The sequence below is a fragment of the Lagenorhynchus albirostris genome, chromosome 11 (genome assembly GCF_949774975.1).
Source record: "Lagenorhynchus albirostris chromosome 11, mLagAlb1.1, whole genome shotgun sequence".
Classification (NCBI taxonomy): Eukaryota; Metazoa; Chordata; class Mammalia; order Artiodactyla; family Delphinidae; genus Lagenorhynchus; species Lagenorhynchus albirostris.
In genome coordinates this window covers 58,628,711-58,656,650 of record NC_083105.1, presented here as the reverse complement: position 1 = coordinate 58,656,650, position 27,940 = coordinate 58,628,711, and the positions used below count along the sequence as shown (strand labels likewise).

The 27,940-nt window shown below is 46.2% G+C and overlaps 2 protein-coding genes and 1 long non-coding RNA gene across 11 annotated transcripts; 1 reads left to right on the top strand and 2 right to left on the bottom strand.

Moving 5' to 3' along the window:
• Positions 1-3,644: 3,644 nt before the first annotated feature.
• LOC132529407 (uncharacterized) lies at positions 3,645-4,785 on the bottom strand. 2 transcript variants are annotated; one of them, XR_009543444.1, is made up of 3 exons: positions 4,173-4,785; positions 4,077-4,139; positions 3,645-3,986 (listed from the first exon to the last, which is right to left on the bottom strand). It is a non-coding gene; the product is annotated as an uncharacterized LOC132529407 (long non-coding RNA). The 2 variants fall into 2 exon arrangements; XR_009543443.1 differs by having other exon boundaries at positions 4,077-4,785.
• On the top strand, positions 4,512-6,625 carry SPRYD4 (SPRY domain containing 4). Its single transcript, XM_060165846.1, has 2 exons — positions 4,512-4,638; positions 5,006-6,625. Exons 1-2 carry the CDS (start codon positions 4,554-4,556, stop codon positions 5,542-5,544), a joined length of 624 nt encoding a protein of 207 aa, XP_060021829.1. The 5' UTR covers positions 4,512-4,553; the 3' UTR covers positions 5,545-6,625.
• A 400-nt stretch (positions 6,626-7,025) lies between these two features.
• Positions 7,026-19,790, bottom strand: GLS2 (glutaminase 2). 8 transcript variants are annotated; one of them, XM_060165843.1, is made up of 19 exons: positions 19,525-19,638; positions 19,288-19,384; positions 14,941-15,040; positions 14,379-14,500; positions 13,632-13,761; positions 13,019-13,098; positions 12,771-12,934; positions 12,498-12,556; positions 11,172-11,204; positions 10,832-10,890; positions 10,227-10,293; positions 10,029-10,079; positions 9,631-9,918; positions 8,803-8,934; positions 8,597-8,689; positions 8,366-8,427; positions 7,767-7,843; positions 7,414-7,477; positions 7,026-7,267 (listed from the first exon to the last, which is right to left on the bottom strand). In XM_060165843.1, exons 3-19 carry the CDS (start codon positions 15,019-15,021, stop codon positions 7,111-7,113), a joined length of 1,719 nt encoding a protein of 572 aa, XP_060021826.1. In that variant the 5' UTR covers positions 15,022-15,040; positions 19,288-19,384; positions 19,525-19,638; the 3' UTR covers positions 7,026-7,110. The 8 variants fall into 8 exon arrangements, 7 of the variants coding, with proteins under 7 accessions (XP_060021826.1, XP_060021821.1, XP_060021822.1 ...); XM_060165838.1 differs by lacking the exon at positions 19,288-19,384 and having other exon boundaries at positions 19,525-19,790; XM_060165839.1 differs by lacking the exon at positions 19,288-19,384 and having other exon boundaries at positions 9,631-9,807; positions 19,525-19,790.
• Positions 19,791-27,940: the final 8,150 nt, after the last annotated feature.

Genomic DNA, 27,940 nt, shown 5'->3' with positions numbered 1-27,940 from the left:
AGGAGCCTCATCCCTCAACCTGCCACCCCTAACCCCAGTCACTGCCCTTCCCAAGGCAGCCTTCGACATTTGTACTCACACATTCTCACACCTAGGCATCCACTCTCCCCAACCTCGGCGCTTCTCTCTCCTACCAAGCTTTTCTTCCTCCTTAGCCCTTCAACCCCAGCCTCACTGAGTGAGGGGCTGGAGCTTATAATGGCTTCAGTCAACCAGAGGTACTCACAGTGAAAGGAGAGACTCATTCTTTCACTCCCTAATCATCTCTATGAACCTGGCTTTCAGGAGCCAGAGAGGTAAAGAGGAAAGCTAATGTGTGGATCTGGAAGACAATGAAAAGAATTCCGGGGAAGGGGAGGTAAGGCCATTCCCATCCCTCACCAGAAACAAAGTCAACCAGTGAGAAGGTACCAATGCTGAAAGAGCACTTGGGCCACTGGAATGGGCAACGGAAAGCACCTGTGAGGAATTGCCTGGGAGTGCAGGGGATTCTTGGGGTCAGCACTCGGGATCACCCAGGACACACCCTAGTTCATCTTTGGCTTCTTTTCTGGCTAGTTCGTTCACTTTTTTGCTACCGCTCTACTCTATTCTTGTATTTGGGGCTCTTTTCAAGGATTGCCAACGAAGTTTACTTCTAGATTCTCCACCTTTCTCTCTTCTGGCCTTAAGTAAACATATAAACATTTTTGAAGTTTTTTCCACTAGGAACTGCAGAAATGGATAAAAGGGATTTGTAAAGTAAGAAACTTGGGGTAGTTGCAGAGTTATTTTAAGTCTTACTGGCTTGTGGTAGTAAACATCCTGGAGTCTCATCTAGCTGTACACTTGATTATCTCTTGGTTACTAACCATCAGCCTTTCAACCTATTTATATTCCTGGAGCTAGTGATCCTAAGTTTACTCCCCTCTTTAATAAAGAAGGCCCGATTTCTGTCCCATAGAGGTGCCATAGGAAGCATAATCCACACTACTAGGGATCAAGTGAGTCTATAAAGCTTAGGGACTCTTCAGGCAGAGCTACTGGTCTTGCTTCATTTCTCCACAGTGGGTCCCATGTGATTACCCACTACCTTTCTGAAGCTACTCCCTAGCCAGCCTGTAACACCAGGACCTAAAGAATAACCCAAGTTTGAGTTCCATAAAAATATCTACTGACCATACAGGATTGTACGAGGATCAGATGAGATATGCCCAAGCAATATACACAAGTTGGCTGCCTTAAAGTATAAATGAACTGATTCATGAACTAATCTGATATAAACATGATTTATGATTTAGTATTGACCACCCTCTCTAACAATTACAATGTGGTTGAACAGCGATATGGTCCTGAGGGGCTGGGTGGCCATCCATCTCTGCTTCTACCATGTGGAATCTCTATCCCAGCCCCATATTTAGAGTGCCAGGTCAGCATGTAACCCAACTCCATTGTGTGGACAGTTTCAGTAGGACAAAGGCTGCAGCATAGCACAAGCTAGCAGCCCCTTTGGCTAGCTCCTGATGGCCCCCCTTCTCTCACTTTCTCTGGTTATGCTTTGCTGACTGCTGACTCCTGGCAAAGCCCAGAACAATCACCAAGCTCTGAGTGCATCATCCCTCTCCCACTCATAGCACTTAGAAAAGACCAGGGCCCCCACATGTTAGAAATGGGGTAATCCAAGAAATAAAGAGTAAATACACTGGCCTATCCTGTCCTTTCCTCCTTCACTACTTTCTTTCCTGTGGAGTCAGATACAACTCCAAGCCAGGCAGACCAATGCTCACTATGGGTCAGGTCCTGTTCCAAGCACTTTATATGTGTTATCTCAGATACTGGTATTCCCTTGGATTGCACCTTCAGTTTATTCCCTAATTACTCTAGTTTACATCCTCTCCTTGGATGACTTCATCTAAGTCATCTCCTCCCTTGAAATTTATATCCATATATCTATGGAATCGTTTACCTACTTGGGTATCCCACTGACCACAAATTCAGCCTGTCCAAAACTGAACTAATTATTTTCCCCCATCCAAACATGCTTTTCCTTCTGTATCCCCTCATTAAGTCAGAAACCTATGTATCAATTTTCCTTCCCCCATCCTCTCACTCCCATCTAACAGTCACCAAAGTTCTATCAGTTCTACCTCTTGGATAGCTGAACCCACACCATGTCCCACCTAACTCTAGTGGCCTTGGACCCTGCTTAACAGTTTCTAGTCTCATCCCCTCCAATTCATTCTCCATGCTGCTGCCAGCCTGACGTTTGTAAAAGTACCTGTAATTTGTCACTCCCCTGTGTTCCCTTCAACAGCTTGTGAATGTCTGAAAGACACTCTTATCAGGGCATACATGACTCTTCATCATCCAGCCTCAACTTTTCTAACTGCTCTCCTCATCTCCTTAGCATGAAACTCCAGCAATACTGTGCTCCTTGTTGTTCCTCAAACACCCACTCTGCTTCATAACCCAGTGCTTTAGTCTAAGCTGTTCCCTGTAACTTGAATGTCTCTTCCTCTTTCTTCTGTCAGGTAAAATTCTATCACTTCCTAATTATTATGCATGGAAATGTTAAAGAGTTAATTACTTGTTCATTAGCAACGAGGCAGGTAAATCATCAGAATGAGGGTGAGTTTATCAGATGGATAGTCAGTCTGTTAAAGTGAAATAATGCAAGCGATGACAGTTAAGACACTATACCCTGAGCAGGGAATAAAGTAATAGAGTTGTGTCTAAGTGACAGTGTAAGGAATGTGCAGTGATTGCTTCAGCTCTCAGGACCAAGTGGAACCGAGGGAGAAATCCTACAGAAACAGTCCTGGAACTCTTCTCTCATTACTACCAAAATGCAAAGTATTGACAGAGCAGGACTTTACTGAAGGAAATGTCACCTTCACGCCTTTCCTCCCAGGATTGAAAAGAATAGAAACCTCTTTTCTCACATACTAAGTAGGATGAAAAGGCTGGACCAGTCTGACCCCTGGTGGAAGGAATGAGCTATTGCATGCAAGAATCAGCACAAAACTTCCTTTTTAAAATTTTAAAATTATTTTTAAAATATTTATTTATTTGGCAGCATTGGGTCTTAGCTGCGGCATGCAGGATCTTAGTTGCGGCCTGCGGAATCTTTCGTTGTGGCACGTGGGCTCTCTAGCTGCGGCACACGGGCTTAGTTGCCGCATGGCATGTGGGATCTTAGTTCCTTGACCAAGGATTACTCCCGTGTCCCCTGCATTGGAAGGCAGATTCTTAACCCCTGGACCACCAGGGAAGTCCCAAAACTGCTTCATTTATTCATTCAAAAATAGTGGACTTCCATGGTGGCGCAGTGGTTAAGAATCTACCTGCCAAAGCAGGGGACACGGGTTCGAGCTCTGGTCCGGGAAGATCCCACATGCCGCGGAGCCTGCTCGGCAACAAGAGAAGCCACTAAAAAAAGAAGCCCGCGCACCGCAACGAAGAGTAGCCCCCATTCACCACAACTAGATAACGCCCAAGCGTCCAGCAACAAAGACCCAACGCAGCCCAAAATAAATAAATTTATTAAAAAGAAAAAAAAAATTCACAACCTAATGATGAGGTAGGTAGCTACTTCTTTAAATGTTCCCACAGCAGCACTGGGGAGAAGGTAAGACCAGTTAGAAAGCCAGTGCAGCAGTCCAGGGGAAAAATAATGTGATAGGGATTTAATAACAATCAGATATGTGAAGTGAGGGAAACAAAGAAGTGAAGGGCTTCCAGGTTTCTGGCCTGGGCAAAGGGCTGGTTGTGGGTTGCAGTTCACCAGTCTGTGTAGAAAAACGAAATTAGCTTTAGACATGTTAAATTTGAGGTGAATGGGGGACATTCAGGTAGAAATGTCCAATAAGCTTTTGGATATACAGATCTGGAACTCAGGAGAGAAATATGGAGTAGAGATTTTGAGAGTTCTCCAATAGGCGATAGTGGATTCTGCCTTCGGGGAGAAGGCATTAGATGAAATCTTGAGCAAACTCGGGTTCCTCCACCTGAGAAAACCAAATATTGAGTTAAACCTTCCATTGCCAGTCCTGAAAACACAAAACCAACACTTATTTATTAGAACAACTGCCACTTACCCAGTGACTGCTATTTGTCAAGATGTATCCTAGGTAATTCTCTCGTTTAATTTTTACTACGGTCTGACGGCTAGACATTTTTGTTTTACAAATAACATTAAGGCTCACAGAAGTTAAGTGATTTGCCCAGTCACACAGAGGAGCCGGGTTCGAATAATACAATTATTGTTTAATTCTGAAATCTATACCTTTAACCATCTTGTTACACCATCTTTCTAAACGCCCTATTTAGTTAAAACGTGAACAGCATTCCTCTCCGCGGAAAAATTGAATAAACTGTTCCGGATGCAACCAGAACAGAATTCACTAAAATGGCGACTCCCTGCGGGGCGCTGGCTCTCTTACGTCATCACACTGCGCTGCTGCCTCTCGCGCACAAAGTGCCAGGGGAGCAGGCGGGCAGATGGAGGGGTCTCAGCCAGTGCGGAGGGGGGCGGGGCGGGGCGGGGGGCGTGCCCTGTTCATCCGTGGCGTAAGATGGCGCTGCCCTTTGGTCGTTCGCTGTGCCTGAGCCGTTGGGGAGCCAAACGATTGGGGGTTGCCGCCGTAGATGCCCGCAGAGGTAGGATTATATCATTTTACTCTCTTTTACTTCCAAAATAGTTTCCGTCTGTTATTCCTGGAGCCCGCTCGGAGAAACAACTCCAGCCCCTTCGACTCATTCCCCCTCCCCCACCGCGTTGGTCTTGAGATTCCAAACCTGGGACACTCTCTGGTTTCTTTAAATTCCAGGGCTTCCCCAGTCCGAGTTTTTCGGATCCTTGGGCTGCCCATACTAAAGCGCCCCCACTCTCTTACCCGCTTGACGTTCCGACTCTTCCGTGTTTCCTCGTGATCTCTTGACTGCCTGTTTCAGATCGGAATATGTACGTCACTGGTTCTAGAGTTCTAGCGCACGTCATTATCCAGCCTCTTTGCTCTGCCCGCAGGCGTCAGTTTCAAACTGGAAGAAAAGACCGCTCACAGCAGCCTGGCACTCTTCAAAGGTGACACAGGTGTCAAATACGGCATGGTGGGATTGGAGCCCACAAAATTGGCCCCGAATGTGGAGCGCTTCCGGGAGTGGGCAGTGGTGCTGGCAGACACAGCGGTTACCAGTGGCAGGCACTACTGGGAGGTGACAGTGAAGCGCTCCCAGCAATTCCGGATAGGAGTGGCAGACGTGGATATTTCCCGGGATAGCTGCATCGGTGTTGACGATCGTTCCTGGGTGTTCATCTATGCTCAGCGCAAGTGGCACACCATGTTGGCCAACGAGAAAGCCCCTATTGAGGGCATTGGGCAGCCAGAGAAGGTGGGGCTGCTGCTGGAGTATGAGGCCCAGAAGCTGAGTCTGGTGGATGTGAGCCGGGTTGCTGTGGTCCACACACTACAGACAGATTTCCGGGGTCCAGTGGTGCCTGCTTTTGCCCTTTGGGATGGAGAGCTGCTGACCCATTCGGGGCTTGAGGTGCCTGAAGGCCTCTAGTATGTCCATCACTGGAGTCCCTAATCACGCTCTTGGCCAGCCTCCTGATCCAAGTGTCTGAAACCTTTTAACTGTGCCCCAAGCAACTGCTAGCTCCCACAATTCAGTGATGGATCCTCTGTGCAATATCTGTCAGCTTCCTCTCCCCTACCTTGTGAAAGCTAGGCATACAGCTACCCTCTCCCCTCCCCCAGACTATTGCCAATTTCCTAGGCTACCATGAATGTACTTTCTCTGACTTGCTTCCTTCAGTCTCTCTGCCTCCCTGTGCCCAGGACTTTCTCAGACTGTATTCAGTCCTAGGGTCTTACTTTTCAGCTTTGTTTGAATTTATTCATCACTGTGCTACTTCTCCTTCCCTTTGCCCACATGTAACCTGTTTGTTTTGGGGGCTCTACCGAATCTCTCCAGAGTAAATCCTTTCTACCTCTGGCTGGAGGAGTGGTGCAGTGAATGACTTTGCCCTTTCTGTACAGCACGTACAGAGTCTGGGCTCTGGCTCCCTCAGGTAGTGCTTTATTGACTGTGTCAGAATGAGAACAGAGCCCTCCTTGCCTAATACCTCAGTGTTACAGACTCTCAGCCCCAGACAGCTGCAGCTCTCCTCACCCTGAGTCCATCTGCCTTAATTTGCACACCTCTGACACTTGGTCAATCTGTTGCAATCATTGGACCAGTTACAACCATGACCAAAGGGGAAGAGACATGTGGGGATTAGTACTAGAAACTTTATTCTTGAGAAGTTCCATCTTCATTTCTGCTATAGTTGTAACTTGCAGAGGGAGGAGGGAGGCCTGAAGTCTTGCACAATCCATTTTGGGGCCTGTTCAGACCCAAGCACTTGTCCCCACTTGGAGCAGAATACACTTAGCCTAAAGCAGTATTTGGGATTGAAAAGAACCTAGTGGGGTGAGTATATATGTGAAATATGTATTCTTTGGGCTCTGTATGACCCTGTGGTTCCATCTTACTCTACCTTTATGAAGGTGATGCAGCTGGATGGCCCTAGGGGAGAAAGAGAAGGACTGGGTCTAGCAAAAATAATAATTTGTGTAATTAAAGTTTATTTGAGCACAAAATACTTCCTCTGTCTATAAAATTGCTGTTAGCAGTAGCAGCACTTCCTGGTCAAGGGGGGCAGATCTCTCCAGATGACTAAAGCCTGGTGCATAGCTCCTCTCTTTCTCTGTGGATATATACATGTGCGTGGTGGCTAGAGCCCCTTACCAGAGTATCTCTCTCTCATAATGGCTTCTTCAGAGAGAGGAAGAGGGGACCTGCGTGAAGACCTGGGATGATCTGGAGTGGGCTAAGCCATTAGGCTGTCCCTTAAAGAAGCCCACAATCTTCATGGATAGCTCTACTGCAGGAGTCCACAAAGGCACTTCTCTATACTCTGTCTGCCAAGGGAATGGGGTATTTTGACTCTCACTGAAAGCACTGCCCCCCCCGCCCCCCCCACCACCACTGAAGCAGTGCGGCCCTCTGTAGCATGTTTGGTGGTTATATGTTAAGTGTGTGGCCAGCTCGTGCTTCTCTTATGCAGGGACTGTGCATGCCCCATGCTCACACCATGCTCTCTAAGTTCTCTTTGGACAGGGCCTCAGCTGTTGCTTCAGCCTGAGTCTCAGATGGTGTGTATGAGTCCTGGTAATCTTGGAGCAGTTTAACCACCTCCAGGTGGTTGAACTGCACAGCATCATCCAGGGGGATGTTGCCCCACCTGAGAGGAGGAACAAAGACCATGATCAGGCAAAGAAGACATCAAGAGTGCCCTGGTTATATACATAACTGTGGTGGCTGGAGGGCCGTGGTGGAGAAGCTGCTGCCCACCTCCCTTCCCCCCACTTTCAGCTTAATCCTACTCACCTGTCCTTGACAAAAGGATTCACTTTGCAAGCCTCAATAAGGAATTTAACAACTTCAGTGTGTCCTAGGAATACAGGCAGAAGGAAAATGAGAGGGTATAGATCCTGACCCTTTTGGTGTTAACATTAGTACAGACCCTTGGCAGCTGGAGTCTGAACTAAAAGGGGAGGGGGGAAAGGCCTCTTCCCATTTTCGCTCCCTGCAGCACCCAATAAGAGCCTGCAAACTGAAGCACAGCTGGACAAAACTAGTTGCTGCCCTTGTAACCTTGAGGGCACATACAATGCGGGGTACTCTTGGTAGAAAAGAAAGGTCTTAGGATCTGCTTCCTCTCTTATTTAACCTTCAGATACCTTCAGCTGCAGCAACATGCAGGGCTGTGCGGGAGTCATAGTCTTTCTGTTCCATGTCCATGGCTGACAAGGCAAACCTGAGAGGAGTGGAAAGTAGCTGGAGTTACCCAGATCAGCCTAGAATCACTGGTATCCTTTCTGAAGTGGGGTCAGACTGGATGAGTTCCAGAAAAAGCAAAACAGAGCTTATACCAAGATCTGTAGACCGTGTACAGTCTGTGTTCTCTATCCAGATGAGACTGTTACTCCTACGTCAGAGAGATGGGAGTGTGATGGTTCCAGAAACATCACTGCCTACCTGTAGTAGGTGCCCAGTACATATTTGTTGATGTTGGTAATCCATTTGAGGCAGGGTCCTTACCAGCCTCCTAGGACTCTGCTTTTAACACCCAGGTTAATCATAACGGTGGCTACCATTAATTAAGTTCTTATCACATGGCAGTCACTGTACTTTTTTAAAAAAACTCATTTAAATGTAGTCTCTGACCATTCAGTCTGACTCTAAGGCTGAAGCACTTAACTATATTGCTATGTTGACGGCTAATGAGATCTCTGACCAGGAGTATTTTATTGTGTTTATTTGGTCAGAGTAGAAGTACCTTCGAAGAGCTGAGACATCTCCACTATAGGCAGCAAATAACAGGTTCACCACAGTTTTGTTCTGGAAAACAAATCATACCCACCTGAGATTAACTGTGACTTTGAACCCACCCATGCCCAGCTCTACCCTGTCGCCCTCCCGCATGGATGCTTAGCCAAGGGTTTTACTGAAGTGTTACGGAATATTCTCTTCTGAAATAGTCTTACAAGCCACCTGGGGTTTTCCTTACCCGAACTTCTCCTCCTTCACGCCGTGGGTCTAATTTTCGAGCGCAGTGCCTCAGGTTGTCATAGTTGTGGAAATTGAAGAGAGATACCAACTTCTAGGATTGTAAGGCAAAAAGATTGTTTACTTCCTCCCTGTACTTAGTAGGAGCTCAAAATTGCTTTATTTTCTCATTCAAAAATATTAAATACTATATGCAAAGTGACTTACTTGGCAGAAGCTGACACCCCTATAGCTGTTCCCCAGCTTGTCCAGGGGAGGTGATAGACACATCATTCCCATGATATTGGGCACCACCAGGAGGATGGCTCCTGACACAGCTGACTTGGCTGGCAGGCCCACCTTGGGGACAAAGTTGGAACTGTGGATGAGCAAGAGGTGCCCCAAGTCTGTGTTAACAAGTTAGTCTATCCCAAATGACTTCATGGGCAAGGCCACAGCCATCTCAACCTATTGGCTTGTTAATTAGCTTTTCTTACTCCTGTCCTCCCCTGCCCCCTCTTAAATTTATGGCTTCAGTAAGGAAATATTTACTGAGTATCTACTCTGTGCCTGATGATGTGCTAGGACTAGGACAAGGTCTCTCAGTTAACTTACATTCTGGTGGTAGGACAGAGACAATAAATAGGTAAACAAACAAATAGACAAAAATAATCACAACTTATGATAACATGTTAGGGAAAAAGGAGGGTGCTGTGATAGAGAATGATGTGGGAGGGAGAGCCCAGTGGAGAGAGGGTGGTCAGAAAAGCCTCTCTTTGGAAGTGACATCCTGTATGAGACCTGGAAGAGAATCACCAGCCATGTGAGGGGCGGCAGAGGAGTGGTTCTGAAGTTGCACTGTCATGTGTTTATGTGTTTGAGGGACTTACGGTGTTTGACAAACTCCCCTAAGGATTCTTGGCCTAATTGCCCGGCTGGAAGTTAGTGAGTGAGAGGCAGGAACAGGTGTCCACCTCTCCACCTTCAGAGACTCGGTGTCCCCTTTTCTTGGCTCTGGGCTCATGGCAAATGGATGGCAGGGCCAGAAGCACTCACATGGAAAGCAAACTGGCCCGAGAGGTCATACATGCCGCAGGAGTGCATGAGGCTGAGGGTGTTGCGCACTGCTTCAGCGCTCAGCACGCTCTCGCCTGTGATGGGGCAGATCCCGCCATTGGCCAGGGTGGCTGCCATGACACTGCCTGATTCACAGGTCACCTCCACGGAGCACAGCTGTGGAGACGAGGCAGAGGTGAGGGTCCGGTGTGGACCTGAATGCTGTGCTCTGAGGTGTAGAGCAATGTTCTTGACATCCTGATCCTTCAGTAAGTTCCCCTGGTGTTTCTGAAGGATGCCAGAACCACTGGAGATGAGTATCCCTCTTGTGGGTCAGAGCAAGGAAGGCAGTGTGTCCCGTTCCCTTGGCGCTGGGCTGAATGGCGGCATCTGCTTACCTGGAAGTAGAGATCCAGGGCAGCCATCATGTCCACCCCTTTAGGAAAGCACTGCAAGGAAGAAGAGGGAAGAGCGTTTCTCAGGCCATCAGCAGCCCCTGTCACACTGCCAGGACCTCAGCCGAAGTCCCCAGCCCCCATCGCCCTTCCACCAGCCACAGAATTCCCAGGGACTTTGTACCAGCCTCTCCCAGTTACCTTCTTTTCCTTTAGATAATAGCCGATGGCATAATTCCGATCCCCTGTTTCCTTCTCTGACTGGAATCTGAAGCGAACACCCAATTTAGTACTTGACATTTGAGGGATGGGTGTGAGGAGAAGGGGGAAAAATACCTTCCCTGAGAGAGACAGAACTAGATCACACATGTCAAACTAAATCAGCCCCTTTATTAATTCTCACACTTACACTGGAGAAAACTTCTGAACCTGAGAAAGCACTGGGTCCAGCTTTATTGTAAAGTGTGAAAAACAAAACCAAACCCAAAATGATCTAGTCATTTAGTCTAGGAAAATGAGGTTTTTGGCTTTGAGAGACTTGGCAAGAGAGGGCCCAGGTGCAAACTCTCACACTGTCTTTCTCATTAAGTACCAAATAGAAATGGAACAGATCCTTTTACAAAGCAAACAAATGTCCATGAAGGGGCTCAGAGGAAGCTGAAAGGCCAAGGTTCCCCTGGATTTCTTCTTCCTAAGATTCTATCCTCCTCCTCCATTCCCCGCCCCCCACATACGTATACACACACACACACACTCAAACACACATCCCCACACGCATTCAGCCAATCCTGTGAACAGGGCCTTACGTGGCATTGCTGAAACCCATGTATTCATTCCCAGCCATTTTATTCAGATACTGCAAGACCTGGAAGAGAAAAAGGGGCATGGGAGGCACCCCATGCGTAAGGACCCCTAGTAAACACATAGGCTGATTAACCCTTCTGCACTCCTCAGTCCTTATCCCAGCAGGGACTTCAGGAGGCTTTCTTCCCTCACGCCAGCAGATTCCTACACCTCTGGAAATAAGGCTTCTAGTATGGGCTGGTACACCATCAAAGTGGGGTTAGAGCCAGGCACTGGGACAGCTGGAATGGACAACATGCCATGGAGAAAAGCAGCCAGGGGCTGAGCAGTGAGGGAACTTACAAAATCAAACTTCTCTGCTTTGTTACAGTCCATCTGCAAGGAGACAAAAAGAGATATCAGTATTCTAAGCCTAGGAGGATGACAGGGAGGGTCAGAAGGATGTAGTGGAGATAAAGTGTTAGACCGGTTTTGCTACTGGGTGTGTGTTGCATTTTACAATTTTTTTTTTTTAACAACTGAGACTTTTTTATATCCATGCATACCTAGTGATCTTAAAAACCAAATCATTTAGATTTTATTATCAGGTAATGAGTACAGATAAGCTCACCCCAGCTATGAGTCTCACCCATCCCTGAGTCTCACTCTCATTTCCATTCTCAATGCCAACCATCATCCCTGACTCCCACTTTCATTTTCTTGATTCCAATCCTGTTCCCAAGCCCCACCCCTATTCCTGGTCCCCATCCTCATTCCTTACACCCCAGGCTGGAGGCTTCCTCTATCCTACCCCTGACTCCCATGGCCATTTCCAAGACTGGAGTGAGTGATGGGAATGGGAGGACGGTGTGTGTTGCATACATTATAATATTCAATTATATCAATTATATTGATAACTGAAATAAAGCTAAAGATTTTAGCTAAGAGTCAAGTCAGTAGGGCCTGTTTAGATAGGAATGGGATGAGGCAGGCCCCAGATACAGGGCTGTAGATAGAGCTATCCTGGAGCAAGGGGAGAGCCTGAGCCTGGTCCATCCCCCTCCCCCCACCCCACAATTGCTTCCTGTACTCGTCAGCTATAGTGTCAACACCACAGGGACTCTGACACTTGGGTCCCTGGGGGGAGGGTTCCTACCACCACCTTCCCCAGGAAGGGCTGTGATTGGCTCTGGATTGTTGCTGCCCACACTGCTCTCAGGTTCTTGCTCAAGCCCTGGGAGACCTACAGCTGACAGGCTGGCCAGACACCCTTGCTCAAGGCCAACTCACAGCTCCAGGTGACGTGAATAGCTGCCCTGTTCTGGCCATTCACCCTTCTTTCCATGTGTCCCTCACCCACAAGTGGCCAATCAGTACCTAACAGAGCTGTCCTCCCCCTGTGTGTGGCATTTGGTCCTTCGTGCTAGGCTGGGGTCAGGACCTGCTTACTTCCCTCAGAGCCAGGAAGCTCTGGGCTCCAGACTCATGGGTAGGAGCTGGGATACAGTTCCATTTACTAACATCCTCAGCATAATTTGTGAGTCCCTGCTGTGTCTTCATTGCCTCCTGGGCACCCTCAAAGGAATCAAGTCCCCACCAATCTCCCTGGAGAGACAGGCAGATACGAGGGATATAGGAACAAGGGGGTTTAGAGAACAGTACCTTCCAGAAGGCTAGGGTGGCACTGACCTTGATCAGGGAGCTCACAACAATGGCACCAGCATTGACCATGGGGTTATGGGGGATTCCTGGGGAAATACAAACCACCCAGAGTCTTACCAGCCACTGAGCAAAACCTTTACCGCCTGCCCACTCTGTAGGGTAAATGGGAAAGATCTCTTTGCTGGGGAGGATGGAGTGACAGAGCTGATCAGGAAGGGCAGAGAAACACACACCCTTGGGAGGAGGGTAGGGTAAGAAGGGGGCATCTGTGAGTCTGGTCTGAGCCCAGGGAGTGCTCACCTTCCTCATTGAGGGAGAGCTTATTGTAGCGCAGGCCGCTGGGCTCCTTGCCCACGAACTTGTGCACGTAGTCAGTGCCTAGGGTGCTTATGGAGATGGCATAGGTGAGGGGCTTCACACAGGACTGCAGGCAGAAGGGGATCTTTGTGTGGCCCACGGAGTGCCTGGAGGCAAGCAGGTGCCATGAAAGGGGTCGGACTATGCTCTGCCCGTGTGCCCTGCCTCCCCTTCCTCACCCAGCATCTCACCGCTGACCGTCCACAGTGCACAGGGAGACGCCCCACAGATCTGGATTTGACTTGGCCAGCTGAGGGATGTAGGCTGCCACCTGGGTATGAGTGGGTAGAGAAAACAGAGACAGGATGAAGACATGGATGTGGAGAGGGGGAACAGAGCTGAGGTTCGGGTCAGGAGAATCTTTTAGATAAAAGCTAAAATTCTGTCTTCTGCAAGACAAACAGGGTTCCCTCCTGCCTGTTGTTCCTAGAGACACCCAAGCCTTAAGTCCTAGAAGGCCTTGTATTTCTGCAGCCCCACTCCTATAGAGATGGCAGTAAAGCCCATAGAAGGTATAAAGAGAATTCTGGGGTCAGCTTCCCTTTTCTGCTCTTAGGCTTAATTACCCTGTAGGTCTCTTTCAAAGTTCTATTGAATCCTTATGTCAGCTGTCTCCATAAAAACTTCAGATTCCCTCACCTGTTCTAGAAATCACAGGTAAAATACATAAAGCCCTTGTCCCCATTTTTAGAGGTTCTGCTTCTCATCACTCATCCACTGGATTCCCAGCCCCAGGAAATCTCTGAGAAGCAAGGTATATGTGGTCCAGAGCCCTTGCCCATCCCTCAGTCCCCTGGCCCTCACTTTGCCTCCAGTGAGCTCTTTGGCATCCTCAAAGATGCGGTCCACATGGCTCGTGAACTCCTCAAAATCAGGAATGACGAACTTCTTTCGGAATGCCTGGGTCAGGAGCACAATGTTCCTGCTCACACACCTGGATCCCAGACACGATTGGGTTAGGGGGCTGGAGAGATGCAGCTGTGACTCACTCTGGAGCCATGGAAGTTGGGAATGAAGAAAGTGTGAGTGGTCATTGGGTTTGGGACCAACAGCTGTGTAACCTTTGGCATATCACTTGATCTTTCTGGGTCTTAAGTTTCTATGCCTCTAAAATGAGGGGTTGTAATGATATGTAAAGATATTCCAAGACACAGTGTCTTGGGATAGGAGAAAAAATAAATACCTGAATAATATGTATGGTAGGTCATCTTTATATTTTAAATCTTAAATTATACAAGTATGTTTACATATATTCCTATATATATATGTAAGTGCTTAGGACATTATCTAGAAGATATCTACTAATCTGTTAACAATGTTTACTTCTGGGAAAAGGGACAGGGATGGGGAGAGAGGGAAAGGAGAACATGTATTTCTCTGTTGCTTGAACTTTTACAATACGTATAGGCATATATATGTGTTACTTGTGTAATAAATAAGTAATAAAGTTGAGGGGTTGAATTATCCAATCCCCAGTATCCCTTCCTGCTGTCAAAGTCTGTGTCCAAAGAACTGCTTTGAGAGCAGTGCCCTTGTTTCCGGGGCCCTCACTTTCGGAAGAGATCTCGGTCCAAGAGGCCACCACTGCTGGTCTCTCGAACCATGCGGCGCATCTGGCTCATGCAGTCCCGGAGCCGGGGATCTGACGTCTGCAGTCCAGTGGCCTTCAGTGCCTTCAGGGGAAAGGAGCCTGGTAAGGTCAGCTACAAGGACAATAATCTAATCCTAATCATTTTTCCCAATGGATAACAATTAACTCAACCCCAACTACTACAACAGGTGGAAGAAATGGGTTTGCAGACCAAGAAAGGATGGAATATAACAGTTTTGAAGGCTAATAGGGGTTTCCTGCCCTTTTTCATCAAGGCAGCTGGTTTCTGAACCCCTTGGGTCAAAGTCGCAAACCAAAAAGATGGGCTGAGTCAGAGGGTTGAATCATCCCACCTGGGGCAGGGATGGGATTGCCTCATCAGCCTAGGTATCTGCTATCATCAGCTATTCTTCATCCTCATGAAGCAACCCATTAGCTGCCCTGTACTTGTCCTACCTTCCTTTCCCCAGTTTCCAGAGATCCTAAGGGATCAGTGTTCTGAGCAGGTAGAGAGGAACTTACATTAGTGAACTTGTGGATAGGGATTCGTTCCTGTCCCTCAGCAATAGTGTAGAAGAGCAGATCACCCAGACGGGACAGCATGCCACTCTCTGACGAATCACTGTTTGGGGGCAGAGACAGGGGAGGAGGACAGGAACCTGAGAACTCCTCCCTGCTCCTCCTCCTAGAACAAGGGCTTAGCAGCAGGTAGGTGTCCTCAGTCTACACCTTCTCCCTGAACCATCTGATCTACCCCTATAATTCCAACCTTCACATCGGTCCTGAGAAGTCTTAAATCCTATTCTCTTTCTTTTGTTCCTAAACTTCAGACATTTATTTCTAGTTGCCTTCTAAATACTTCCATTTCTAGATGTCCCATAGGCACTGCAGACTCAACATGTCCAAGCCTGAGATCATCTTGCCTCCCTCCCTCTGCTCCTCCTCTTGTGATTCCCATTTGGATTAATAGTGTTACCACTTACCCGGGGGTGGGGGGCAAGCCGGAAATGTGGAATCATTTGGATAATTCCCATACCTTATGTTCATAACCAACATTGGATGAATCTATCTCCATAATGTCTCTCAAATCCACCCTCTTTTCTTCTCTTCCCCTGTGCTAGCATGGTGTTGTAGAAAGAACCAGTTTGCCTTTAATAGCTGTGATCTTAATATGGATAGTAAGTCAGGTTATTTAATAAAGCTGAACCTGTTTCCTCATCCCTAAAATGAGGGTTTAACATCTGCTTCACATGGGTGATGTGAGGTTTAATTTAAATGCCATTCCATGAAAAACCATCTTTCACAAAGTAGATGCTCAGTAGCTCCTTGTTGTCTGTTACCTATCTGCTCCTACACTCTCTTGACTTGCAACCCACCTTCCACAATGTGCCAGTTATCTTTCTAAAACTCAAATATCATTTCTCTACTCAAAAACCTTTGATAGCTCCCCAGTGCCTACAAAATAAGTTCTTATTCCTTGGTATGGCATTCAAGGCTCTTTAAAACCTGTCAATATTCCTTTCCTATTCTCCACTATGCCCCCATACTCCAGTTATGCCAGGTAATAAATAGGTGGCCTAGGCACTGTCAGGCTTCCTGGCCCTTGTTGTTTACACTGAAACTTCTGCATGGAAAGACCTTTTCCTCCTTCACCTGCACAGTCCTGCTTATCCCTCAAGGTCCAGATCAAATGTTACTAACTCTGTAAAGCCTTTCCCAAACTTCTTGATTTTGCTTATGCTGCTGGTATGACACAACATACCATCTTATTGACAGAAGACAATCTCCCTTGCTCCACTGTTATGTCTTCGTGTTTTATACATCTTTGTCTTCCTAGAACTGAGCAAAGTCCCTAGCACACTACGGATCTTCAATAAAGAATCACCAAGTTACATTTCTAGGAATACCCCTGTTCCCTAAAGTATCTCTCTCACTGGATTATAGCACCTAAAAATACAGGTACTAAAGATTTTTGATCTTCAAGATTTCTTCTATTAATATGTTAACAGATTTAGAGGAATTATTTTATCAGCTCATTCCAAATATGATAACTATGAGATTAGACCCTTCAAAACCCTTAGATCCAACAATTTGACTTCCAGGTATTTACCATATAAGTGTATTCACGTACCTACAAGGTAACATATTCACAGTCATTCATTGCATTGTTAGTAATAGTAACACTGGAAACAACCCAAATGTGCATCAACAGGGAACTGGTTAGGTAAATTAGGGTATATTCATATGATGGAATATTATGCAATGTAGAAAAAAGAAATGAGGGCATGCTTTAAGTATTGATATGGAATGATCTTTAAGATGTAATATTAACTAAAAGAAGAAAGCTGTAGAACAGCGTTTATAGTATATGGTATTATTTATGCTTAAAAGGGAACATATATATGTATGTTTTTTCAGGCACAAAATATTTCTGGAAGGATATATAAGAAACCAGTAAGACTGATTTAGCTCCCTCTAGGGAGATGAAGCAGGTGCTAGGCAAAAGAAGCAAGAGGGATACTTCCCACTATATATCTTTTTATATATTTTGAATTTTGAATCATACAAATATGTACATTTTACCTAATGGATATGATATATTGATATATGATTATGAATATATTATCTATTGAAACAATGCATTTAAAAATAAAAAGCCTCTCAAGGAACTTGGCATAGACTAGGCATGTGTGTGTTTTGGGCCAGGAAGAATACCAGGAGAGGGGGGAGTTCTTCTGTTTCTGAAGAAATCCAGTTGTTATAATGAGGCTGGTGCCTATAGGGAGGAAAGGATCCATGTGGTGGCAGAGGAAGGGAGGAAAAAGCTATCTGAGGAATAACTCAAGAAGGAAAGTACGCAGGAATATTTTGAGGCCAGGTCTCCTTGCCTGGAAAATGAAGGAAGACAGGAAACAATGCCACACGGCTGAATGTATCACAAGCATTTAAAAAAAAATTGCATACCCTTTGACCAAGATATGGATTGATCTGCAAGATAATGTTGGGGGTGGGGTAAGGTGCAGAATAATATGTATAGTATGATACCACTTGTAAAAAGTGGAAATAATATCAACATATATTTGCTGATACATGCATAAAATATCTCTAGAAGGTTATACAAAATATCAGTGACATGTCTCTGGGGAGCAAAATTTCCTAGGAATTTAAGAAATAATTGAACAAGTGCATAAGAATATGGAGTAACCAAATTGAAGACTGGTTAAATAAACTGATACCTCATACAATGGAATCTTAAAATGGCAAAATGGCAGCCATTAAGATGACATCATGCATGCCCACATTAAATCATAATAACAGCTGTTCATAAATGGGAAAGATAGGCCATCAAAGAATAGGAATACTATGATCCTATTTTTGTTCAATTTTATATATACATATAGAGTATATATATGGGTTTAAATCATGGATAGATATTAAATATGGATATATGGTTCCCTCTAATATTGGGATCTTGATTTTCTTCTTGATACTCTATTTACCTGGTTCTTCTTTAATAATTAGAAATAAAGTTAAATATTAAAGAAACAAAACAGTAACCTAAATAACAGGGCATTTTCTCTTTGCTGCCCTCCTTATCCACCAAGAACACTTCCCCTCATGGTGTCACACTCCCAGAACCCATCCCCCTCCATGCCCTCAACTCCTGCCCAAAGGAGCATTGGTCCAAGGCCTTTACCAAGAAGTCCCTGGGAGCACAGGCAGCAATAGGCAAGAGGATTAAGGTTCCTAAAAAAAATTCCAATTGTAAATCAACTATACGCCAATTAAAACAACAACAGCAACAACAAAACAAACCACTTCCATCACCTGACACCACAGGGTAAGGAAGGGTGTGTGTGGAGGAAACAGGGATGCTTCTTGCTCCCCATCCCACAGAAGGTGTGAGGGTGAGGGAGGTTAAGCCTTTTCTCTAGCCCACCACCATTTCTCCCAAGGTGATTATTTGGGAAAAGTCAGGATGGAGAGTAGACCAGGAGAGAGAGGGTTTATTCTTTAAAATTTAAACATTTTGTGTCTCCTTGAGAAGAGGCTGATGGAAAAGTACAGCATAATACTAATTCTCATTAATAATAAATAGATAATACCTTATTGGATGTTACCTATCCAGGACAGGGACTCCAGTGGTGGTGAGGTAGAGGACAGAGCAGTCTGTCTGGCTACTTTAATTATGGTGTGCATGTCTTTCTGAATGTCATCAGTAGATATCAATGACAAGGGAGATGGTCCATTTCCTGTTCCTGCTATAAAAAAGCAAGGACTACTTGGATAGTGTCTATGTTGGCTTCTGGGGAGGAAAAAATTTCCTGCTCAGCTCCGTTTCTGCGTCTCGAAGAAGCTCAGCCACCAAGTGTTCCAGGGCGGTGGGGGAGAGAGGTGCAGCCTCTCGGGCAGAGTAAGAACCCAAGGGAAGAGAACCCCTTAAATCAGGGAGCCGCCTGAGCAGCACATAAAACGGCTCTGACTGGCTCTGGTTTGGGAGATCTGCGTCTTATGATTCTCCCCCCCCCCCATTATAAAGATTTTCCTCCTTCAAAAACCAATCGGAGAACCACCCTTATTCTACAGATTAGGGAGCCCTGATAACGTACACACCCAACACATACGCAAGTATCTGCGCACCAGTAACACACGAGCATCACACACGCCGAAACACAGATCGACCACACACAGACCCAAGAACACTGGGACTCTAGGCAGGCTGTTCTATACCCACGCATCCCCTAATATACACACGAGGACAGGGGAGAGAAGGAGGATTAGGATGGGCGGTGCGCACACGGCCCTGCACTCAGACACGCGCACCAAGCAACACTCCGCACCCACCTGCGCTCCCAATTAAGTACGCACCTTGGACAGGCACCATCCCGAGGACCGACCTGCCCAAACGCCTTGCCGGGCGGACGGCACGTTACCGCCCGAGCGCGGCGGACCCAAAGCCCCAAATCTAAAGGAAAAGGCATCGCAGGCCAGTAAGCGAGGAGAGGAGAAGGGAGATGCGAAGCGCTCCTTGGGGAAGGGGACTCGGAAGCTAGTGGGAACGACAGTGAGAGTGCCTGTCCTCTGTCCCTGTCCCGCGAGCCTTACTGATCCTGATGCTGCGGCTGGTGGCTGTGTGGCGTCTCCCTGCCCTGCGCCGCGGCCTCACTGAGGTGGTGCCAGACGCCCCCGCCAAGGAGGGGGCTCCGGCTCAGGTGACCCCAGCCTCCCCGCCGGCAGTAACTGCCGGCCCCGCTCAGCGCATTCTGCAGAGCCTTGATGGAGCGCATCCCCTCAGCGCGCCGGCCGCTCGGCCAGAGCTCCCAGGGCTTCTGAGCGGTGGTCGGAGGGAGGGGCGGAGGAAACGCGGACCACGTGGGGCGAGCTAAGCAACGGAGTGCCGGACCTGCGGGGTGGAGAGGTGAGACCCGGTAGGTGGGGTTGGAGCAGGAGGAGGGGCCGGTCCCTACAAGGCTCGGTACACTGCCAGGTGCACCCAATCCTCGCCTAGACAAGGCGTCGATGTGGAGTGCACGCGATAGGGAACACAGAGCGCAGGGTGTCTAGTGGCTGGTGAGAAGTGGGCGGTGCCTGAGAGTTGGGATGGACACTGCCCAGGCCCAATCATTGAGAAAGTAAAAAACTTGGGGGCGGAGATAAAACGAGGCTACCCAATGAAAGCAAGGCGGTGGGCCGTCCACAAAAATCCGGCGGATTCCTCCGCGTTCCGGCTCGCTGCGGCCCGCCGTTCGTGCAAGCGCCGAGGGCGGGAAAGCTGAGGTGGGGCAGTTGTGAAGGCGAAGGACGCGGCGGCGTCAGAACGATGGAATTCTCGGAAAGAGGGGAAAGCGGTACCTCTCTACACTCGGATAAGAGTGAGCCCTGCTCAAGAGGCCTCTTAGTGACCTCCGATATTCGAAGTCCAAAACCGGCCTTCAGTACCCGGCCTTGTAGCGCGGCGTGGAGGCCCAACGAATGCCTTGTTTCCAGCACGCGGTGTTGGTGAGTGAGGAGTCATGTGGCAGGAAATTACCCTGACCAGAAACAGCGCCCAGGCACTTCAGTGAGATCATGAGGCGGGGGAAAGGTCATCCTGGGCTGCTAGGGTGCCTGGGTTCTCGTTTTACCTCTGCCAATTATTTGGTGTCTGTTTAAGACTTAGGTGTCCTTAACTCTGAGCCCTTAAACATTTTATAAGCCGTTAGGTGTCCCCTAAATTTTAGCTAATTTAATTGCTTGCCTCTGTATTCCTCACAGGCAGAAAAGATGTACAAAAAGAATTTTGAAAAGTAAGCACATTCGGGAATTTTATCATTTGCAACTAGGAGAACATTCACCTATATCTTCACAGCATCCGTATTTAGTAGGAGCTCATGGAAATAATAGCTCTTATGGTTTGTCAACCACTTTATATAGTGTGTCTCTCCCTCTTACCAGAGACCTAAAGAATAGTTACTACTAGTCCCATTTTGAAGATGAGGAAACTAAAACTCAGAAATTAAGACTTTTTCTTTTTTTAATATTTATTTATTTATTGGATGCATCAGGTCTTAGTTGCAGCATGTGGGATCTTTTGTTGCAGTGCGCGGGCTTCTCTCTAGTTGTGGCGCAGGGGCTCAGTTGTCCCCCGGCATGTGGGATCTTAGTTTCGCCACCAGGGATCCAACCAGCGTCCTCTGCACTGCAAGATGGATTCTTAACCAGTGGATGACCGGGGAAGTCCCAAGACTTTTTTGAATAAGATAACCCATCTAATAAGTACCAGAGTCAGGAATCAGACCCAAGTCTCTGACTACAAGGCTCCCTCCATCATGCAGCTCATCCCAAAATTAACCACTGAATTATTCCAGTTGCTCCTAAAGGAAGCATTTACGTCGAAGCAGTATAATACGGTATTGAGAATTGGCTAGAGGCTGGCTGTATCACAAAATGTCACTTGCTTTTCTTTTTGTTTTTGGATTAAAATGAGCATCAAGGGTAACTGTGGGAAAAGAAATATCAAAACGATACTCTGGTGCGTTCTGTGGAAAGGCAGTTCTCCTTTGGCTTGGTTAAGGTCAGAGGGTTTATTTAGTTTGAAACCAGGTAGAGTGACCTTCCTTTTGTTTTTGTTTGTTTTTCCCCTCTGTAGTTATTCCTTATCTGCCCTATCCATTCTCCTATAGGTAGGACTCTAATTCAGGGACTCCAGCTTACCCTGGCTGCCTTATTAATGGCTTTGCCCATTACTTCTTTAAGAAAGTTCTGGGTCTTAATACTTAGTATAAATGCGAGCCAGCATTAACTTTTCCAAATGTAGTAGGCTAATCTTATCCTTGTTTCATAGGAATGTTATATCTCTGAAGTTTTTTGAGCTGTCACGAGAAAGATAACATGTGTTAGGGAATTTCTAAACATTACCCAGGTGTTTGCTTCATTTTATTTCCTACCCCTGCTTTTTTGAATTAGCTTTAATTATAATCAGTAACAAGTTCCTCACTCTTTTTCTTCCCAGGTCTCTCTGATAGTAGGAACTGGTTGGGCAGTGAAGAAAGTCTGCCTGTAGAAGGGGAGGTTCTTTGCATAGAGATCTAGCACTTTGACCTTTGGACTGATTCTTCTTCCACTATAACATTGCTACTTTTGTATGAGGATGGAGGGTGAACCGGTGACTTGGGAGGCCCACAGCATTGTGTAAAGTATAAGATATTTAAGAACAAATTTGTCATCCCAGGTGGTTAGAGTTTGGCAATGTTAAGTTCTTTTTTTTATTTCTGATTTGAAAAGGTCCTATCCAGTTAAATCTTTGCAAAAGTACTAGCCAGCTGTGACATGGCCAGCTAAACCCGAAGCTTTTCATAAGCTTTCAGGTATCTCTAATAGTAGGTTTTTAGGCCAGTCCCTTGTTGTGCTAGAGTTTTGTGGTGTATGGGGAAGGATTTTGAATTTTTAAATCAGAAAAGCTATATCCTCTGTGGTACAAAATTGGAAACTTGATGCTTATGTTTGGAGGATGTATATATGTTATGATTTACAGACTGTCATTTGTTCTACTCTTTAGATTGTAGTTAGAATCTTAATTAGTCAGAGTGAAAGATTATTTCACATAAGTTATTTTTTTCATTAGCGTTTGTTCTGCAAAAGTTACTCTTGGTGCACATTCCTTCCTGCCTTAGTTTCTCCATTTGTAAAAGATAATCTTGTCTTTTACTGGGTAAAATATAAGTACTGGGAGCTCTGACATAATCATCTTCAGTTCAGTCAATGAATATTTATTCATTGGCCTATAGTGTGCCAGGCCCAGTGCTAGGAAATACAGAAATTAAAAACAAAAAACCAGTTTCTGATTATTGGAAGAAATGAGAAAGCCAGTTTTTAAAATTCCTAATGAAAAATGCTGAGGTGAAGAGATATGAAAAAGGAAGTAGAAAGAAGGGGCATCTAACTAGGCTCGGGGTGAAGGGTAGCTAAGATAAAGGGAGAGGGGCATCAAGGGAGGTTGGGGGATTGGAGCCAACTCTTTTTCTTTTTCCCATTCATGGATGGGTTTTTTAAACCCACTTTTTTTTTTTAATTTATTTTATTTATTTATTTTTGGCAGCATTGGGTCTTCGTTGCTGCACGCGGGCTTTCTCTAGCTGCGGTGAGCGGGGGCTACTCTTTGTTGTGGTGCTCAGGCTTCTCATTGCGGTGGCTTCTCTTGTTGCAGAGCACGAGCTCTAGGCGTGCGGGCTTCAGTAGTTGTGGTGCACAGGCTTAGTTGCTCCGCAGCATGTGGGATCCTCCCGGACTAGGGCTCGAACCCGTGTCCCCTGCATTGGCAGGCGGATTCTTAACCACTGCACCACCAGGGAAGCCCTAAACCCACTTTTATTTGTTAATTGTAAGTAGTACAGATATTCCAAAAATATAAACAGACACTTAATGGCGTCCTACATTTCAAGTGTTGTTTTTTTTTAAATTTTTATTTATTATTTATTTTTAGTTTTGGCTGCGTTGGGTCTTTGTTGCTGTGCGCGGGCTTCTCACTGCAGTGGCTTCTCTTGTTGCGGAGCACGAGCTCTAGGCGTGCGGGCTTCAGTAGTTGTGGCCCGCAGGCTCAGTAGTTGTGGCCCGCGAGCTCTCAAGCGCAAGCTCAGTAGTTGTGGTGCACGGGCTTAGTTGCTCCGCGGCATGTGGGATCTTCCCTGGGCCAGGGCTTGAACCTGTGCCCCTGCATTGGCAGGTGGATTCTTAACCACTGTGCCACCAGGGAAGCCCCTCAAGTTTTTGAATACAACAAGTTTATCAAACCATGAACCTGTGAGCAAGGTAGTCAGAACCCCACAGCCCAGTCACGTTGGGAAGCAGATCTCCCCCACCCTCCAAACGGTATCTTGAAGGGGGTTACGTGGCACGACATGGAACATGTAAAATCTGAGATACTACAAGCAAAGAAGCTCACGGGGCGCAAAGAGGAGGGTCTGCTCCAGGGGCAAACCCCACAGCAGTAAAGGAATGGTGCAGGGGGCCAGACCCCTGCCTTCCCTCCCCTGCTTGAATGCAAGTATTTACCAGTATTAAAAGGACAAAACTAAAACCCCATTTTACAAAAAAGGCGACTGAGGGACAGTAGTGGCAAGTAACCGACTGAAGACCTGAAGGGGAAAACAGGCTTACTTTCCGCAGACACTTGACCTTTCTGGGACATGGGATACAGGACAGCCTTACGGGGGGGTTGCCTTATTGAATGAGGCCTCATGAACAGGGTAGGGGTAGCAAAACAGGACGGGATCCATTTCCCAGGGAATGACTGCCTTTAGACTTCCCATGCTTTTAGCACAGAGAAGTTTCTGGGCCACTGTTAACAGAGGTGAATTTGTAAAATGGTCAAAATCTTTGGGAGGCAGGAGGGAATTAAACAGAAGGTCCCAGGTTAACTGAAGGCAAATTTACTCAACCTCGCTATAGTAAGGGACCCATGGACCTACAGTGTCCCCTCTACAATGTGCAGAGTGGAAACTCTGACCCTTTCCAAATTGGTCCTGTGTCCAAAGCTCCCCCTATGAGAGGGACACGAACATCAGGCTTTTGATTTAGAAGCCCAATCAGAGAGACACACTGTGTCCCTGAAGAGGCACCTTAAAGAACTGAACCTGGCAGGTGGGCAGATTCCTGGCACGGCATGAACTGGGGTCGACCAGGCCTGGTGGCCTATTGCTTCCCGAAGACCAGCCTCAAACAGGAAGGCTGGTAGGAAACCCCGGAAGAGATCCTGGGGTGAACTGGCTCTCTCTCAATCTTGCCTTCCTCCAAAACTGAGTCTGGCCTGATTCCTCTAAGGAGCACGTCTTGCAGTCATCTCTTGCCCCTAACACACTGTGAAACTGGAGACCAGAAGGTGCATAATGACTTCAGGCTGGCTCTGGTCCACACCGATGGACCTTGCTTAGACCTATTTGGCTGAGCTGCCTCTCCAGGGAAGGGAGGAGAGGGTGAGTGGGGCTGTGGCATTTCCGGTGAGGAACTGCATGGGGGCGGGGCAGGGTTCTGGCGAGAACGAGGCCTATGGAGCCAGGCTTCATGCAGAAGCAGCGGGGACACTCCCACCAAGCCATGCTGGGCTCTGGTCATGAGTCCCTTGGAACACTTGGACAAGTCTGATAGGAAAGCGGGTGGCACCAGCTCTTCCTTCACCTGGAGGCAAGGAGACCCAAAGCAGGGCAGAAAGGGGCCTCGGAACTGGATCAGCTTAGAGCCTCTTATTGCTTATTTAGTCAGAAAAGCATAGCTGGACCCCATGGCAGATTTGGCCCAAGGGCTAATCCTTAGGATGGGGCTTGGGAGAGAGGTCCCTCCTGCAATATTAGGATAGAGGCCTAGGCCAGGGCCTTAGAATCAGAAGCTCCCACTTTCCTTCAGGAGGTGTCGCTCCTGGCCAGCCCTGGAGCCCTCTTCCCCTACCTGCATGAAGCAGGATCCCACAGGCACCAGGGAATGATGCCTAGGAAATGATCACATGGGCTTTGGGGACCCTGTTCTACTCATGTGACACCAAAGGGAAAGACAAAGCCTCACAACCTTGGGACAAGGAGGGGAGGTGGCATCACAATGCTAGAGAAGGATGCTAGGCGCTCAGAACGCCAAGCTGCTGCTCCACCACCTGGTCCCGGCTAGCTCCTCACACTGCCCTAGTGTGTGGCCAGTCTGAAAAGGATAATGGGGGTAAGTCCTGAGTGGGCGGTGTTCTTGCACCTGAAGCAACTTACAAATGCTTTGTGACATCTGCCTCCAGGGAAAACAGAGAGGGGGATAGGAACCCCCTCCCACCCAAGGGAGGGAGGGGAAGCCATGGTTAAGGCAGTGATGCTGAAGTGAGGCTTCCTCTGGGGGATCCCTTGTGTGGAGCCAACTCGTAAAGGTTGAGAGATGTTTGCAGGCACATAAGGAGAAAGGTGTTCCAGACAGAGAGCTCTGCAAGAACAAACATCATGAGAGGAACAGTTGAGGGACTCTAGATGAGTTTGGTTGGAGTGAGTTTGGTTGGGAGTGAGAATATGTGGACCAGTGAAGCTGAGGGTATACTGGGGGCTGCATTATGAAGAGTTTTGAATACTGTGATAAGAATATTCAGCCACAGCCCAAAGGCAACTCCATAGTAAACCTTCTTTTAAAGCTCCTTTCATTTAAACTTACCATCCCATTGCTTCATAAAGAAGCCCTCAATTTGCTTGCCATTACACTCCTAACCAACATCTATCTCTTCAGATACTATTTAAGAGGACTCCTTCCTCCACTCTCAGGTTAATCTCTCTACTTACTTTGCTCTATTTTTCAACTTCTTCTGATGACTCCATCATTCAGCATTTAAATATGCTCAAGACTCTGCCATCTTAAGAAACAGCCACTATATTTTGACTCTTTTTGTGTGTGATTAAATTAAAATATATTTCAGTTAAGTAACTTTATGCAATTCAGATTTTCCATCAATATTGCTTTTTTTCTTTTTTTAAAATTTGAGATATAATTGATATATTTTTACTCTTATCTGTATTCCTTCCATCACCAAGTTATTTGAAAAAGTTGTTACACTTACCACTTCTTTATGCTCAGTTGTTATTTATTATGGTGAAACTAAGCTGATGCTGCCATTGTGTTGCTTTAGGCTCATAGGCTTTAAGGGATTCAGTGGAGTTGAAAGTTTAAATAATAATTCATCAAGGTCAGCAAATAGATTAATATGTTTAAAAACTCCTAAGACATCATTAGTTAAGCACGTGTATTGGAATAAGTTTTTTTTTTTTTTTTTTTTTTTTTTTGCGGTACGAGGGCCTCTCACTGTTGTGGCCTCTCCCGTTGCGGAGCACAGGCTTCGGACGCGCAGGCTCAGCGGCCATGGCTCACGGGCCCAGCCGCTCCGCGGCATGTGGGATCTTCCCGGACCGGGGCACGAACCCATGTCCCCTGCATCGGCAGGCAGACTCTCAACCACTGCGCCACCAGGGAAACCCTAAAAATTTTTTTTTTTAACTTTTTATTTTATATTGGGGTATAGCCGATTAACAATGTTGTGATTGTTTCAACAGAATTATTATTATTCAGCATATAAGCTCAAGCAGGGAAAAAATATAGGTCATAAAACTTATCAATTAGCCAACTCATTAATAGGACCATTTTCTTTTAAAATTTTATTTATTCATCTGGTTCAAAGTTCAAAAGGTACAAGTGGGCATATGGTGAAGTCACCCTCCTGTTTCTGTTTCCTAGCTACCCACTTCCCCTTTCCAGTGGCAAACGTTGTTATTGGTTTTCTATATATCCTTCCAGATATATTTTATTCATGTCTAAGCAATTATATTTTTCCTCTTTTACACAAATGGTAACATAATATAAGCACTGTTTTATATTTTTCCTTAAAATTTTTTTTTTTTTACTATACATCTTGGAGAACCTTCCAAATCAGTGTATAATGTGCTTCCTTTTATGGCTATGTAGTATTCCATTGTCTGGATGTATCATTATTATTTTAAAAATCCCCTATTGGTGAATATTTGTATTGTTTTCCATCTTTTGTTATTATTAGAATGACTTCATTTCCTGGTTTGTTTGGGACAGTCTCAGCTATGCCAATTGTCCCAGCTTAAATTTTTTTTTTCTTTATTGGAATATAAATGCTTTACAATGATGTGTTAGTTTCTGCTTTGTAACATAGCGAATCAGCTATACATATACATATATCCCCATATCTCCTCCCTCTTGCGTCTCCCTCCCACCCTCCCTATCCTACCCCTCTAGGTGGTCACAAAACACCAAGCTAATCTCCTTGTGCTATGCTGCTGCTTCCCACTAGCTATCTGTTTTACATTTGGTAGTGTATATATGTCCAGCTTAAATATTAATAGTGTCCCTTTCTCTTATAAAAGTGTCCCGATTTGGACAAAACAAAACAATTTATTTTATGGTTACCTTAGCTAATACAATGCTGCAGTGAATAAGATTATATATCCTTTTATTTTGCAAGTTTGCAAATATAACTGTAAGTTGAATCCTAGAAGTAGAATTGCTG